The sequence below is a fragment of the Natator depressus genome, chromosome 8, assembly GCF_965152275.1.
Source record: "Natator depressus isolate rNatDep1 chromosome 8, rNatDep2.hap1, whole genome shotgun sequence".
NCBI lineage: Eukaryota > Metazoa > Chordata > Testudines > Cheloniidae > Natator > Natator depressus.
Window position 1 is genome coordinate 53,656,141 of NC_134241.1, and position 16,190 is coordinate 53,672,330.

General features: G+C 43.3%; 1 protein-coding gene across 2 annotated transcripts in view; it reads left to right on the plus strand.

The window, feature by feature from the left end:
* Positions 1–12,591, plus strand: part of DHX9 (DExH-box helicase 9) — a 41,140-nt gene extending 28,549 nt beyond the window's left edge. For both annotated transcript variants that reach the window (XM_074961101.1, XM_074961102.1), the window contains exons 21-28: positions 1,696–1,856; positions 3,390–3,501; positions 4,212–4,373; positions 4,547–4,674; positions 6,522–6,751; positions 8,408–8,523; positions 9,481–9,681; positions 12,270–12,591. In XM_074961101.1, coding sequence (XP_074817202.1) covers positions 1,696–1,856; positions 3,390–3,501; positions 4,212–4,373; positions 4,547–4,674; positions 6,522–6,751; positions 8,408–8,523; positions 9,481–9,681; positions 12,270–12,591 — 1,432 coding nt within the window. The remainder of the gene's footprint in view (positions 1–1,695; positions 1,857–3,389; positions 3,502–4,211; positions 4,374–4,546; positions 4,675–6,521; positions 6,752–8,407; positions 8,524–9,480; positions 9,682–12,269) is intronic.
* The last annotated feature ends 3,599 nt before the right edge of the window (positions 12,592–16,190 follow it).

Below are 16,190 nucleotides of genomic sequence, written 5' to 3' on the forward strand. Positions count from 1 at the left end.
AGAGAACAGGCCACTGATAGAGTGAACAGGATTGCATGGTAAACAGGGTGCAAGCAATCAGTATGTATTTTAATAGGCTAAATGTATACATCTGAGAGCAAAGAATGTAGGCCATACTTACAGGATGGGGAACTCTAGTCACCATGACACCCCTCTGCCCCCCCCACAAAAAAAATAGTTTTTAACACTGCTTCCCAGGATAATGAGGAGAACATGAGCTCCCAGTGCAATGCTGTGGCTGAAAAGGCTAATGTAATCCTTGCCTGAATGGGATTCTCTAGTAGAAGTGTAGGTTATTTTACCTCTCTATTTGGCACTGGTGCACCTGCTGCTGGAATACTGTGTATGGTTCTGTCATTTTATGAAGGATGTTGATAAATTGGAGAGGGTTCAGAGAAGAGCCACAAGAATAATTAACTTCAGAGTGGTGGCCGTGTTAGTCTGTATCCACAAAAAGAAAAGGAGTATTTGTGGCACCTTAGAAACTAACAAATTTATGTGAGCATATATAGTCTCTAAGGTGCCATAAGTACTCCTTTTCTTTTTAAGAATGAGTAAAGGATTAGAAAACATATTTTATCATGATAGACTCAAGGAACTCAATGTGAGATTAACAAAGAAAAAGTTTAAGGGGTGACCTAATTGTATAAGTCCCTGCATGGGGAACAAATATTGAACGGACTCTTCGCTCTAGCAGAGAAAGGTATAACATGAGCCATTCGATGGAAGTTGAAGTCAAATTCAGACTGGAAATACGACATAAATTTTTAACAATGGGAGTAATTAACCCTTGGAACAATTTACCAAATGTGATGGGATGACCTGTGGTGGATCCTCCCATCTCTGGCAGTTTTAAAATCAAGATTGGATGTTTCTCTAAATGATATGCATGAGGAATTATTTTGGGAAATTCTATGGCCTGTGGTGTTCAGGAGATAAGACTAGATGATCACATGATCCCTTCTGGCCTTGGAATCTCTGAAAGCCTAGCTTTATGCAGCATAGAAGGAGAAAGACCATTCAAACTGTCGAAGCAAGGGTAAGAAGTAGAAATGGATGGGACCGTGTTCATTTGGGAGGCATGTTTATCCCGAACATCACATAAGATACTAACTGTTTGAAAACTCAGTCATTTCTAGGGCTTAACACTTGAACTGTGATCCTCAAGGCAAAGAGACTGAGGGCACTGTGTCAGGGAGAAAGGGACCCAAGAGCTCCATCCCCACCACACCTCCATGCTGCTAGAAATAAAAACTTGGCCTGTTTCCAGTAAGAGCACTCCTCCTTGTTGCTAACCTAACTGAACCAGGGACCAGCAGATGCTGTTGGGAGTGGAGGTGATAAAGTAACCAGCATGGAAGCTGGAAGCAGGATAGTGGTAATAGGCAGGCTGGAAGTAACTGACCTGCCTGAGGAATGGAAGACCTATTCTAGTATTCAGGTTTGGTTGTGGAAGGGCAAAGAGATGAGATTGGGGGGGAGTTCCAGTTGGAAGGGACATGGAATTACTGAAGAGAAGTACTGTTCATCAGTGCAGGTTGCAGGAATTCACTGAGGGTGGATTGATGAGGTGACTTGGTGAACGTGTTCACGTAGGAAGGCTAGGTTGCCCTTGTTGGGATGACCTGTATTGGGGATCGGGAATGCATATGTCCAGAAGCTTGACTTTTTGTGTTCACCCCTCACTGTTTTTAGGCTTGAAACTCACATGACACCTGAAATGTTCAGAACACCACTGCATGAAATTGCTTTGAGCATCAAACTTCTGCGTCTGGGAGGGATTGGACAATTCTTGGCCAAAGCGATAGAACCACCACCTTTGGATGCAGTGATTGAAGCAGAGCACACACTCAGAGGTATTTGTATTGGGCCACAAGGTTCTTTGTTAGCAAACCCAGAAATGTGACATGTACAGCTTTGAATGGTTGAGGGTATCAAGGTCAGTTGTAAGTAGATTTGACATATATATTGCTAGGTAGACATTTATATTTCTAGGTTTTCTTTGGCTGGAAGGACCTGATGTCTGCAAACCCCTTTGTGGCTCTGGGATGCATTTTCTGGGTAGCAGTGAGCTTCTGCAACTGGAGCAGTACTTAGAGGAACACAAATGTTCCTCTAGTTGACTTCCTAGCTTCAGGCTTCTTTTGTTACATTTTATGAGTCTCTTATGAAGATGGCTACTATTGTATCTTCAGCTTTGAGACTTGTATATGAAATGTGACTGAGTCCACCGCATTAAAGCGTTTGGGAGACTGGTTCAAAAAAGCCTGATCTAGGCTGATGGATTCTCTTATAATTATTTTGCACTTTTATACTGCCTGGTCACCCCGTTTTGTGAGATCCCTTTGTAACTCTTTGCAGTCAGCTTTGGACTTCATTTGAGACTGTGGTGCTCAAGTTAGTTTTGCCACCCGACTGTTCATGCCCTTTTCCAGATTACTTATGAATATGTTGAACAGCACAGGTGATTAATACAGATCCTTAGGTAGCCCCCATTATTTACCTCTCTACATTGTGAAAACTGACTATATATATTCCTACCCTTTGTTTCCTATCTTTTAACAAATTATTGATCCATGAGAGGACCTTCCTCTTATCCCATGACTGCTTAGTTTACTTAAGAGCCTTTGGAGAGGGACCTTGTCAAAGGCTTTCTGAAAGTCCAAGTAGGCTATTTTGTCTGGATCTCCCTTGTCTTCAGACTTGTTGATACCCTCAAGGAATTCTGATTGTTGAGGCATGATTTCCCTTTACAAAAGCTGTGTTGACTCTTCCCCAGCATAATGTGTTTATCTGTGTCCAACCATTCTGTCCTTTACTATAGTTTCAACTAATTTGCTTGGTACTGAAGTTAGGCTTACTGGCCTGTAATTGCCAGATCGCCTCTGGAGCCCTTTTTTGAAAATCGGTGTTACAGTAGTTATTCTCCAGTTGTCTAGTTACAGAGGCTAATTTAAGCGAAGGTTATATATCACAATTAGTAGTTCTGCAATTTCATATTTGAGTTCCTTCAGAACACTTGGGTGAACATAATAGTTTAAGTTCTTAAACTTCTCAATCTCTCAGCCAAGGGCTATTTAAATCCTTGATTTGACTTTAGGCTTGTGTACACTAGCAATTTACAGCACTGCAACTTTCTCGCTCAAGGGTGTCAAAAAAATACTCCCCCTGAGTGCAGCAAGTTTCAGTGCTGTAAAGCGCCAGTGTAGACAGTGCATCAGTGCTGGGAGCTCCACCCCTCGTGGAGGTGGTTTTTTTAGAGCACTGGGAGAGCTCTCTCCCAGCATTGTGCCACAACCACACAAGCCATGTTAAAGCGCTGCCAGTGTAGACTAGCCCTAGGCAACTGCCAAAACCATCTTTGCTGATAGGTTAATAACTTGTTTCAGAGCTGGATGCCCTGGACTCTAATGATGAGTTGACGCCTCTTGGGAGAATCCTTGCTAAACTCCCCATTGAACCTCGCCTGGGCAAGATGATGATAATGGGCTGCATTTTCTAGTAAGTTCCTCAGTATCAGTGGTGATTCTTTGTTGTCTTGCCCTGTGTTCCTGAATCTTCAAGCATCCAATGATGATAAAAAAAGATGCATCCAGATGGGCTGTGGGTGGTGGCATGGGGGGGGAGGGGAGGGAACTGAATATTCATGAGATTAGGAGACAAATAACATCACTGGGTGTGGGGAGCCAAATATTCATGAGCTAGGGAGGAACTGAATGGCACCAGTAGAGACTGAATATTTATGAAGTTGGGGAATGGGACACTGAACACTTGTAAGATCGGAGTGAACTGTGGTTGGGGAGATGTGGACAGTTAGCATTTAAGAGACAAGAGGTGAAAAGAACCACGGTACTGAATATTCATCAATAGAGGTATGCGGGTGTTGGTTTTAATCATGAGGGGTGGTGTTGGAGATCCGATAATCTGGAAGAGGGAGGTGAACAGGATTGTGAAAACAGATGGGGGAGGGGAAGAGGCATAATGTTCATGAATGTGCTGTGAAATTCCAGCCACTGTCATTTGATCTAATTAATGCCTTTATTCTGGGAAGAGCTGCTGTAAAGAAGTCTCTCTAAGAATGAGTACTGAGGTAATGAGGCTTGTGTCCTTAAGCAGGAAGTTTTTACTCATGTCAACGGGCCTGTAACTTCTGCTGGCAACAAGACTAGGAACAAACCCAGTCATAAATACTTCTATGGTTTCTATTTCAGTGTAGGAGATGCTGTGTGTACCATCTCTGCCGCCACCTGCTTCCCTGAGCCTTTCATCAGCGAGGGTAAACGGCTGGGTTACGTCCATAGGAATTTTGCGGGGAACAGGTTTTCAGATCATGTAGCTTTGCTTTCAGTCTTCCAAGCCTGGGATGATGCAAGGTATGTTGGCTTAGCACAGAACAGAAGATTAAGGGTAATATTGGGTGAGCAACTATGTGACCTGACTAGATAGCCAAATGGCTGTGTTAGAGTTTCTGTTTGTGGCACTCATTCTTCTCTTGTACAGATCTTCTTGAGTTCAAGTGAGTCTGTCTTGACTGTTTCCTTTTTAGAATGGGCGGTGAAGATGCAGAAATACGATTCTGTGAACACAAAAGGCTCAACATGGCTACACTCAGGATGACTTGGGAAGCCAAAGTCCAGCTTAAAGATATTCTTATCAATTCTGGCTTTCCGGAAGGTAATACTCCATGGAAGCAGTCATTTCAGTATTGTCCCCTTCAATCTTTGAGAGTTGAGAGGTAGCTTTCCAACCTTTTGGCTGGCCAATAGCCCAATAATGGTGAATACATGGCATGTGGGCCCATGGTGAATTTGCTCCAGTACTTTGTTGCTGTTAAAGCAGCTTCCACCTGAGTGTTGCTGCATGCATTCTGCCTCTCCTAGCTGAGAGCAGTTTAAGGACTTGTCTACACTGTGCATTAGTGCGCCGATTGGGACTACATTAATGAACACTAGGGAATTTAGTGTGTGCCAGCAGGGTCCATGCGGACCAATCAGTGTGCAACTCCCTAGTGCACACTAGAATTTACACCCCTCTAGTGTGGACTAATGCACAGTGTAAACGAGCCCTACAACAGCTTGTGAACTTAGCACCGCAGTGATGGTAAATTCTGGACGGCAAGGTTATGAGGAATTTGACCTTTTAAAGTGGTGGTTATCTTTTCAGATCCACCTCCATGGTTTTGCTTCTCATACTTCTCTGCCATATATGCTCCATATTGCACTGATAGTCCTTCTGGATGAGAAGAGCTAGAGACTTCCCTCCCAAAATCACTTGGCATAGCTGTTGCATTATCCTAAGGGCATTGCCCTCCCCACCCCACCCCCAGGATCTGAACACTGCCTTTCATGCTCTGTAGTTTTCTGGGCTTGTGCTCAGATCTTCGCTACATAGCATATTAGCTTAGAATTCTTTGTATTTGAGTTTTCATTTCCATTAAACAGTGAGAATATTACAATACATAGCAAAATCTCTCAGCTAGTCATCAATATAGGATTGAGCAAGACATGATTTAACACAGCCATGTACAAGTGGCAAGAAGTCAGATTTACTTTCAGATGGAGTCTCTGTTTAGAGAGAAGACCAAATTTAAGGAAGGCACCTATAAGTATCCAGATTAGGCTGAATTTATAGACACATTGTCAACTTGAAAAGTAGTACATTTTAGTGCCTTCTGTATAAAATTAATAGCAATAGCCAGGTCCCTAGTGGACTTCATGTGGTCCCTGCCTCTCACCCCTTTTCAAGGTAAAAACTTTGATGGGGTAAGGTTGGCGGGGGGGGGTTACGTTTATTTTGTTTTTGTAAGATTGACTTTGTTTGAGGAGTATGCTTGGGTTGGGGTCTTTGGGTTAGGAGTCAGTGCAGAACATGTCCATTCTTGTGGTGGAAGAAAAGCCCTTTTTTGAAGAGGAAGGTTTTGCAGCATTTCCTAAAGATGGGGCAGGGTCTAGATTCAAAAATCTCTGGAAGTTTTGTTCCGTGTTAAAAAGTTGATGGGAATCCAAAGTGTTGCTCTCCCTTTTGTTTTCTTAATATCCAGTCGTCTTTCTCCCTCTGCTCTCAAGGATAAATGCTACAATAATTCTCTCTCTGGGCGGGATGACCCAACAACCCCCAACCTGGGATTCCAGGTTTGTTGTGACAAGCAGTGGCACTATTACAACATCCAACCTGACCTCTTCAGGAGGTCCTGTTGTGCTCCTGGACAAGCCTTTATGTCCTTGTTCCTTGAGAATGTGGGAAGGGGAATGGCTTTTCCAATTTGTAGTTTATTTTTCAGCTTTTTTCTCACTGAATACTAGAAAATGTGTGTTCAGTTTACTCATTACAAATATAATTATTTAACGTCGATGTGATGCAGCATTAAAATGTCCTTTTCTGAGGGCAGAGATGTTTTGAGAACCAATGCCTAAATAAATAGTCGAGTCAGTAAATGTTCAGATCAGAGATCCCGAATAACTGAGTTGCACTGTACTATATGAGATCTGGAAAGTAGCCTGTTTTCTGTTCTCTGTCAACAGAGTGTTTGATGACTCAGATATTTAACAACACTGGACCAGATAACAATCTAGATGTTGTCATCTCCCTGCTTGCTTTTGGTGTATACCCTAATGTCTGCTACCACAAGGAGAAGAGGAAAATTCTTACCACTGAGGGGCGCAATGCGCTTATCCACAAGTCATCCGTCAACTGCCCTTTCAGCAGCCAGGACATGAAGTATCCATCTCCTTTCTTTGTTTTTGGTGAAAAGGTAAGGAGAACCATGAAATATACTTTGAGAATGTTACCAAACTTTATGCCCGTTCTTATTGCTTCATTTCAAAAGGAGCCTCTCGGGCACTGTTTTATTTCTTTAATGAAAATTTTAGTGCTAGTGAAAGAGTGGATTGGCAGCCCTGGAATCCTGTATTCCAAGGCTCTTCTGTTGTATGGCCAAAAAAACCCTGGAATTAGCCCTATCCTCTTGCTGCTCAAGGTCAGTTGGTTCAGAATTCCATGTTCATTTATTTTATATTGTGCACAGTCCCCCAAGTGTTCAGTGTGCTGCATGTTTTTGTATTCATAGAATCACAGACTTTAAGGTCAGAAGGGACCATTATGATCGTTTAGTCTGACCTCCTGTACAACGCAGGCCACAGAATCTCGCCCACGCACTCCTGTAACAAACCCCTAACCTCTATCTGAGCTACTGAAGTCCTCAAATCATGGTTTAAAGACTTCAAGGGGCAGAGAATCCTCCAGCAAGTGACCTGTGCCCCACGCTGCAGAGGAAGGCGAAAAACCCCCAGGGCCTCTGCCAATCTGCCCTGGAGGAAAATTCCTTCCCGACCCCAAGTATTGACAAGTAACTGCTTTATAGATAGTCAAGGGGCATGATGGAGGTTAAGGAGCTGAACAGGGGACAGCTATGGCTTGAGGAACCCATGAAAGTGAGGGCAAGTAGCTTGGGTTTTGTTACCCAGAATGCATTTGAGCCTTTTGGTGCTGGGGAGGGGATTCCATCTCCTCTTCACTCCTGCGCAATATGGGGAGGGAGAGAGAATAATAAATTGGGGGGCTGCAGGCATGAATTCCTTGCTCCTGTCACTCTAGCAACCCTGGATAACATTGGGCTGCCTCATTGCACTCCACCCCAATATCTGCCACAACAGCCAGCAGTGACAAATAGGCAACGATATATTTATTGCTGATCTCTAACCGTAATTTGGCTTGCTAACACACCGTTGACATGAATGGGGTAGTTCACATAGTCAGAGCCATTGTCTGTCTGTCTCTGCAGAGTTGGGCAGATGTCACTGAATTGGTTTATGTTCAGATCATATTTTGAAGGTATTCTCCACAAGTACCAAGTTCAGGTCTTTGCTTATGTAAACAAAAGCCTAGGTTTTTAGCACAGTTATGCAGGAATTTACAAATCTGCAATTGTGGGACAGTTGTGTAATCACCATAAATATATGGGTCCCTGACTATCCAAAGAACAAATTGGTAGGGCGCTCTAGGGGAAACTTGCAGAGTGCAGCATCCCAGACCTGTTGTATGGACTATCTTTAGGGTGAGAGGAGAGTTCCATCTGATGCTGGGGCATTGTGCTGAGATTGGCAAAAACTTGGTGTTTTTTTGTAAAGTGACACCTGTTCCTTGGGAACTGCATTGAGACCACAAAATTCATTTCACATGGACAATTGACAGCTTTTAAATGGTAATGAATTTGTTTCAGCCAACCAAAGCTGGATTTACAGCATCTCTCCTGATCTGATGAGCTCTGTATTTATTACTAATCCGTTGAGAGACAATCTCCTAGGGATTATCTTGTTTGTAAAAAAATTCTGTTAGTTTCCATGGCCGCTGAAAGAAAGAGCAGTCTTAGTTCTTGAAATGGGAAACCATGTTCCTCTTCTACCTGCAGATCCGAACACGAGCTATCTCTGCCAAAGGAATGACCTTGGTGAGCCCGCTGCAGCTGCTTCTGTTTGCCTCAAAGAAAGTCTTATCTGATGGAGAGATCATTCTGGTGGATGACTGGTATGAACTTCCTAGTTGATCATGGATAACTGTGAGGAGAAACAGCTGGTAACATATCTATAAGTATGTTTAGAATGGGAAATGTAGGTCGGGCTGTGCAGTAACAGATTAATTTCATCAGAGCATTATTGTTGGTCTGTGTAAGGATGGGGGAACAGTTTATTTTGGCAGCTCCTGTTTTTTCTGTAGATTATGTTCCTAAATTGAAAACATGAGGCACTGGCTGGATTCCACAAAAGCTACTTTCCCTGAGCTCAGATCTGAATTAGAGGTGGTGGAGAATTTGGGTTACCGCCTCATAGACAAGCAGGAGGAAAGATAGCCTCATCATTAAGACACAGGACTGGGTCAGGAGTGCTGGCTCTGCTACTGACTTCCTGTGACCTTTGGCAAGTAACTGGGAAATGGAGGTAAAAAGGCAATCTCTAAAATGAGGTTAATGCCTCCCTACTTCCCAGAGTTGAAGCTTAGTTCACTAACATTTGTCAAATTTGGTATTCTGGGATGGCTGGTAGTTTTTGATGATATCTTTATGTCCTTAACAGAGCCTTGAAGAGCCCCTGTATTTTTGAGCCTGCTTTAACGTTTTGGCATCTTTTAGTCCCAGAGGTTAATGGAGTAGTAACTGGTAGTACCTGGAGTGTTTCCAGTCCGAAGAGCAGGGAGTCAAAAATGTAGCAGCTGTTCTAATTGGCTTCTGATTTCTCTCAGTGCTGAGGAATCTCATACGTTGCCAATCATACTTTTTCAGTTCCAGATGGCAGCATTTCCCATTGTTAGGGTGTTATCCATACTCTTAACTTCGAAGTTCTAAGTGTTTTCTGTGGTGGTTGGCACTAGACGCACTGAATACCTGCTCTGTGGAACATTGTGCTTTCTCTATAGCCTCTCTCTTGTAGGCTGTGATGTTCTATATCTAGAGAGGTCTTCATTTTGAAATCGTTTTTCCTGCTCTAGGATTAAATTGCGGATGTCTCATGATGCAGCTGCTTGTGTCACTGCCCTACGTGCAGCAATGGAAGCTCTTGTTGTTGAAGTAACTAAAGATCCTGAAATCATTAGCCAGCTGGACCCAGTGAATGAGCGAATGCTGAATGTGATCCGCCAAATCTCCAGGCCTTCAGCGGCTGGCATCAACCTCATGGCGGGCAACACAAGGTTAGCTCCAATCTGTTCACTTATACAGCTGGATCCTTGGAGTAGGAAAACATTCCTGGTAACTTGGAATGCCTAAACATTCCGAAGGCCAAAGTGTGTGTCTGAACTCCTATGCCAGCAAGAATTCCTGTTGTGGGATTTAGTTTGGAAGCAGGCTGCCTGATGTAGATGATCAGTGTTGAAGTTTTTAATATACTCATATTTTCAGTTAATCATAATGTCTGAAAATCTTCCTAAGAAACTGTGCAAGCAGTGAAGGTGCAGGTTGATGGAGGATGGCAAAAGGAGAGTAAAATGATGTCTCCTATAGTGTGTGAGTTAATGAGGTTTGGTGTGATTGGCTGCCTTGTGATACAGCATGCACCAAGGATCTTCTGGATTTCACAAATGACTTGAGGGGGCTGCTCTAGTCATGCATGACTTTGAACTGTTTGTATGTGATGGTGTGCATTTCCCAAAGTCTACTGACTGTGTAATTCCTTCCCCAAGCCACATATGTCACCCTCCCATTACTAGCAGAATTATAAAAAATGCGGAATAGTAGTTTCAGGAAACTGAAATAACATAGCCCTTAGGCACTGAAGTAGAAATCTTTCAAAACACCTGGGAGAGTATGCTTAAACTATAGCAACTTGGTATGCACAGATGGTTACTTTCTGCAGAGAGTAACCGTTTCACTGGCTTGCAATAAACTTCACACTAGAAGACTGATCTTGGTATGAAGTGTTTGAACAAGCTAATTTCAGTTTAACCCTACTGTCAAATTCAGAATATGATAGTTGTAATCCAAGAGGCCATGGTACCCTGGTGTGTACATCATATGGCCTGAACATTCTGGCAGCTGTAGGGTTAATTTGGATTTGCAGTGGTGGGCATTAACTTGTCTACTGAATTTTACATACTCCTGAGCGTGTGTGATTTCCACCTACTCAAGGATATTTAGATCGCCTGCAATTTCATATCCTTCACATCAATTTGTGTTGCTCATTATGCAGAACAGATTTAAGATGTAAAGATGACTTTTCCCAAATCTCTGGAGATATAGTAATGGTTGAACTGCAGGCAAGGAGAGAAATGTATTTGGTTGATAGTGTTTGACTTCTCCATTCTACCACAGATATTCTTCCTGAAGAGATCCATGCATCATTTCTTGAGTGCTTATCTATTCAGACTGGATGATGCTAGGATTCCCTTTGGTCCTAATGGCTGCCTAAGAGTAGAAAACACTATTCTAACATTACTAGTCAGATTCAGTGTGGGCAAAGTACACATCAGGGTTGGGATGTCTCTAATAGCGAATGGGTGCTGAAGCTCCTCATCCAGTCTGTATAAGAATGATAGAAATCAAGGAAGTGCTCCACGCTCCTAAACCACTAAACTGTACCTGTGTCGCTCAGTACAGCAAACCATTACAGACGGCAAGAACCACTTTTGCAGTTTTTATAAAAATATCTGAAAATAGTTGGTCTCAGTCCACACCAGTCTCACAATACAATACCTATTTGTGCTTTTCCATACCACTGGTAAACATCCCTATGTATAGGAGAAAGGGAGCTGTAGAGCTCTGATGTCTACAAATGGAAGTTCTAACAAAGAACCTTTTCTCTGCTTTAGTATCAGTCTTAGTACCACTGCTGAAGGGCTGCATGGTGGGGGTTCTTGTTTCAGTATCCTTTGTGCTTTGAGGAACAGGCTGACTCTCTTTCTCCTCCACCCCACCCCCTCTCCTTCCCGAACTATGTCAAGCACATCCTATTTCCAGTCCTCTCTCCCTTCTCCTGCAGGCCCTTCCCCATTATTTTCTCAAATGCTGGGTGAATTTACAGGGCTACATGTTAATGACTTCAGAGACTTTAATGTTCGTTATTCTGCTGTTATATAAGCAGAACAGAAACTGTGTGTGTGTATCATTGGACCATTGTTAGCAGTAGCCTCAAACGGAAACGGCTCAGCCACTTTGGTTGAAATTCAGCCTGAGGCAAGTGGCTGGCATGGAAAACTTCAGCCCCATAAGGGGACTTTGGCAAAGTTATAAACAATGGAAAACTGAGTCTCATAGTGGGACACGTCAGGCAGCCTTATTAGGCAGCCCTGCCTCTAATAACCTGTTTCATTCCTTATTTCTGATGTAGATAATTTAACAAACGTGGGGGAGACTCAGCTGTATGGAGTATGGGTAACTGATCAAAATGAGGGACCAACTTCTATTTTTTTCTTAAACATATCACGAGGGGCAAAATAGAGAGCCCAGCACTTCCCACATAAGCTGAAAACTGTCACCCCTACCTATGAGTTGTTGTTTTTGACAAAGTCCACATCAGTGGATAATTTTATCTCTGCTTTAGAATTTTTTCGGGATGGGTCTGGTCCTGGACCAGATGAGATCACTCTGGGCTGCTCTTTAATGAAGCTTTACAGGGAATAAATGTCTAAGTTGGGTGTGGGATTTGAGCATACTGCTCTGCTGCATAAGAGGAGTGGGAGTTTTACATTTTTGGAACTCTCCACTCTGGTGGTGGTGAAAATATTGAATCCTTTTAAAGTTGTGAGTGTTAAATAAATGTTTTCTTAAAACTTTTCTTTCCTAGGTTTGGAGATGGTCCTCGTCCCCCCAAAATGGCTCGATATGACAATGGAGGTGGATTCAGAGGACGGGGAGTTAACCAGCGTGGCTCTGGCTACAGAGGTGGAGGCTATGGTGGTGGATATAACTCATACCGAGGTGGCTCTGGAGGAAGAGGATACCAAGGTGGCTCTGGGGGAGGTTATAGAGGTGGTGGGGGATATAAAGGGTCTGGGGGAGGGTATCGAGGCTCGGGTGGGGGATATAGAGGGTACCAGGGTGGTGGGAATAGAGGTAACTATGGAGGTGGGTTTGGGGGCCAAGGAAGGGGGCGTGGTGGTTATTGAAATCCATTAAAGTCTGTCTTGTACTCTACAAAAATGTGCATGTTTCCTTCTGGAACTTCTTTGATGCTAATAGAGAAGTCTGTTTGTTATTCTACTTGTTCACAGTAGCTTGAAACGAACTGTTTAGGACTAGTGGTGATATTATGTAAAATAGAGTCCTTACTACAGAGTACCACAGTCTGTATACTTTGTTCTTAATAAAGTGTTCTGTTCACAAGACTTAACGTGTTTTGTCTCTGTATGATGATTGGATTCTGGACTTGAGCATGGCTGTTTCCTTTTAGGTTTAGCATTTGTCTATAGGAGGTATGAGAAATTTGGGAGAAACCTCTTTATTGTTTCCAGGGTGTAAACGAGCATGTGGGACAGATATCAACAATTCTTCAGAATTGCAAGGGATTATTAGTCATTGCTGCTTCAGACCACGATTGGACTGAATGGACAGAAGCAGAGGTTTGAAATCATAGGACTTTGTTCACCAATATGTATAGTTAGGTGTAGAATACGCTACATTAATAGTTATGAGCACAGTATTAATATAATATACACCATATGTGTGTGTTGGGAAGCTACGTTAAGTATTGTGCTCTCCCCACAATTCTGTTCACCCATGTCAAATATCCTACTATACTTGTCAAAGCTGAAATCGTCTTTACAATTAGAAAATAGGAAACATGGCAAAGCAAAGATGCACGAATGCTTTGTAGCAAGCACAGTTAGGATTTACTTTCATGGCTCATCAACACATGGAGTGTAATATTCAAAACAAAATATGGGAAAGTACAGGGCGATACCAAGGACAAAGCTGGCACAAACTAGTGGGTTAATCTTGAAAGTGGTGTGTAAAGAGTTGTAACTTGTAAAATCGTTACTACTAGCTGAAATGCATAACTTTGAAGCTTATGGCTGCAAGCATTTGTATGTCTCCTTTTTATTGTACTGCTTTGTCTTTAGACCAGGGATGGGCAAACTATGGCCCGGATCCCGCGGCACTCCCGGAAGCAGCTGGCACCATGTCCCTGCGGCCCCTGGGGGCAGGGACAGAGGGTTCTGCACACTGCCCTCACCTGCAGGTACTGCCCCCTGCAGCTCCCATTGGCCAGGAACAGGGAACTGCGGCCAGTGGGAGTTTTGAGGGAGGTACCCGCAAGCAAGGGCAGTGCATGGAGCCCTCTGCCTTCCCCCCTCCCACAGGGGCTGCAGGGACATGGTGCTGGCCACTTCCGGGAGCAGCACAGGGCCAGGGCAGGCAGGAGCCTGCACCCCAATCCCTTGCCCGAGACCCTTCCTGCACACCCCGCACCCCTGCCCCAGCCCTACATTCATGGCCCTGCATGCAATTTCCCCACCCAGATGTGGCCCTCAGGCCAAAAAGTTTGCCCACTCCTGCTTTAGACAGTATATTTAGCTAAATTGGATTATTTGGTCTTGAACACTTTTAAGAATGATCCATGAGTGTAGTCAAACAATTGGCTACACCTTTAGTCGATAACTTGAACAGCTGACGTGTGGGGAATCTCTTCCTTTGCTTTAGAATGCATTGTGCAAATAGGCCCTGCTGCAGTGCCAGATGACACTGTCACCTTTTACAGCAGATTTACATCCATTTTGGTTGTCTGCTGGTTGGCTACTAGTATGTGCTGCCTTGCTCTATAGAGAACTGTGTCTAGTAAGGTAATAACATGGGCAAGGTTTCTCTGGGTCAGACACAGGAACCTTCAAGAGAAGTGTTTGAGGTTAATGTAGCAATGTTTGCAGACTCTGAAATTAACTCAGAGGTATGAAAAACCCCATTCATCTAAACAGATATTAACATACAATGCTGACAGTTAAGCAGTGAAATAACTTGTATGATGAGAGAGGATTTCTGTTATCTGCCCATTCTACTAGGAGTGGCAGCATTTTAGGACAATGAGTAAGGGCAAAGGACCCTCAGAGTCCTGCATGTATCTGACCTGGTGCAAAGGGGAGCCAAACTAACTCAGAGGGGCAAGCACAGAGAATCCAGCAGAACTCCATGTGTGTTTGGATGCTAACAGAGCCAAGGCCAGAGAATGTGATATCTCATGCTTGTAATCGGGTGCTGTCTCACATGAAGAGCTATGGACAGAACTTGAGTGTCACAACCTTCCCCTTCCCCCCACCACCCTTGATTTTAGGGGTTTAACTCGAAAAGAAACAGCCTACCCCTCCCATAAGCGACAGAAATCATTAGATAGCAGTAGAGTTCAGTAATTACCAACCTGAGCTGGATGTAAACTGGTAATGTATTGCTTAAAGACTTTATTCCATTACCAACTATCTGAGCTATCCACTCCTATTTTTTCCTCTAGTTTACTGTATGGTGCACCTTTTTCTCCTTATTTTTGATTTCCTTAATCTTAGTATAAGGTGTAATATACCCTATTATACTAAATTACTGCGGATGTAAACTGAAACAAATAAGCAGAAAACTGTATTTTGTAATTAGATGTGTATATAAAAAACAAAAAATAAACCAAAAAACCCAACTTTAAACTGAAACAGGTATATATGGCTGAGGGAGAACAGATTTTGCACAATTTCTATCCTCTCAGCTACTGAGCTTGTTAAGTGATATATGAATACTGCTAAGAATTCCCTCAAGGTTTCTCTTGTTAATGGTACTGGGAAGTTCTTACTCCTGTTTTAGTAAGGTGGGAGAAGGCAGTGGGCTGATCTCTTGCTAACCACCATTGATGCTGTAACCTATTGTGGACTCAAACTACAGGCAATGAAAACTAAATTTAAATTAGTTGTCTTACACTGAGAAAATATAAATCTATATAATGGGGAAAATTCTATATAGTACAGCTTTCTGCAGCCCAGTGTCTCCCACAATTCTGCTACTTATAGGCTATACCCCCACTCCTATCTGCTCCTTTCAGAGGCAATTAAAAGCTGTAGCATAGCCTGTGCTAGACACAGTCCCTTTCTTGACCTGAGGGCAAGATATTGCCTCCACCCAGCAATCAGTGGTGGTTCTCTCCGCTCCTAATCTTGCCTTTTACATTTTTTCATTTTAAGGCATTAGCAAGCAGCCTTCTTTGTTCTCTCCTCCTCCTGGACCAAGTATTTAGAAGCAGGTGGCTGAAGCCACCCAGAGTCTCCAAGGCAGTGCCTCTCTGCTGAGCTCTTCTTCCTCCTTTCAGGGATAGCGCAGCAGCTGCACCACGGTGGCTAAGCCTGAAAGGCTCTACAGAGAGCAAATTATGCCCTGCCTGTTCTCAGCCAGCTGACCATAGCACGGCTAGGCACAGAGTTTGGAGTTGGACAGGCATGTTGAGACTCCTATTGCTTCAAGAAGCTGCGATTTCATTCCAGAAATGCCCAACGGGGCAGAAAGAGCAGAACAGGGAGACCTAAGGATTGGGATTTCATTCAGCTGGCCCAGGGGCTAAATCCTGAAGTTTGAAACCATGTGCAAAAAAGTGGTATCCACAATCCAGATCCAACCTAAGCAGGCCTCTAAGGTAAGCCTCAGAGTAAATACCTCCCTTCCAAATTTTCTCCTTACACAGTGATTCCCCTGCACTCTTCGAAGAAGTAATCAGGGAGGAATGGGAGTCTCTTGAAAAGGG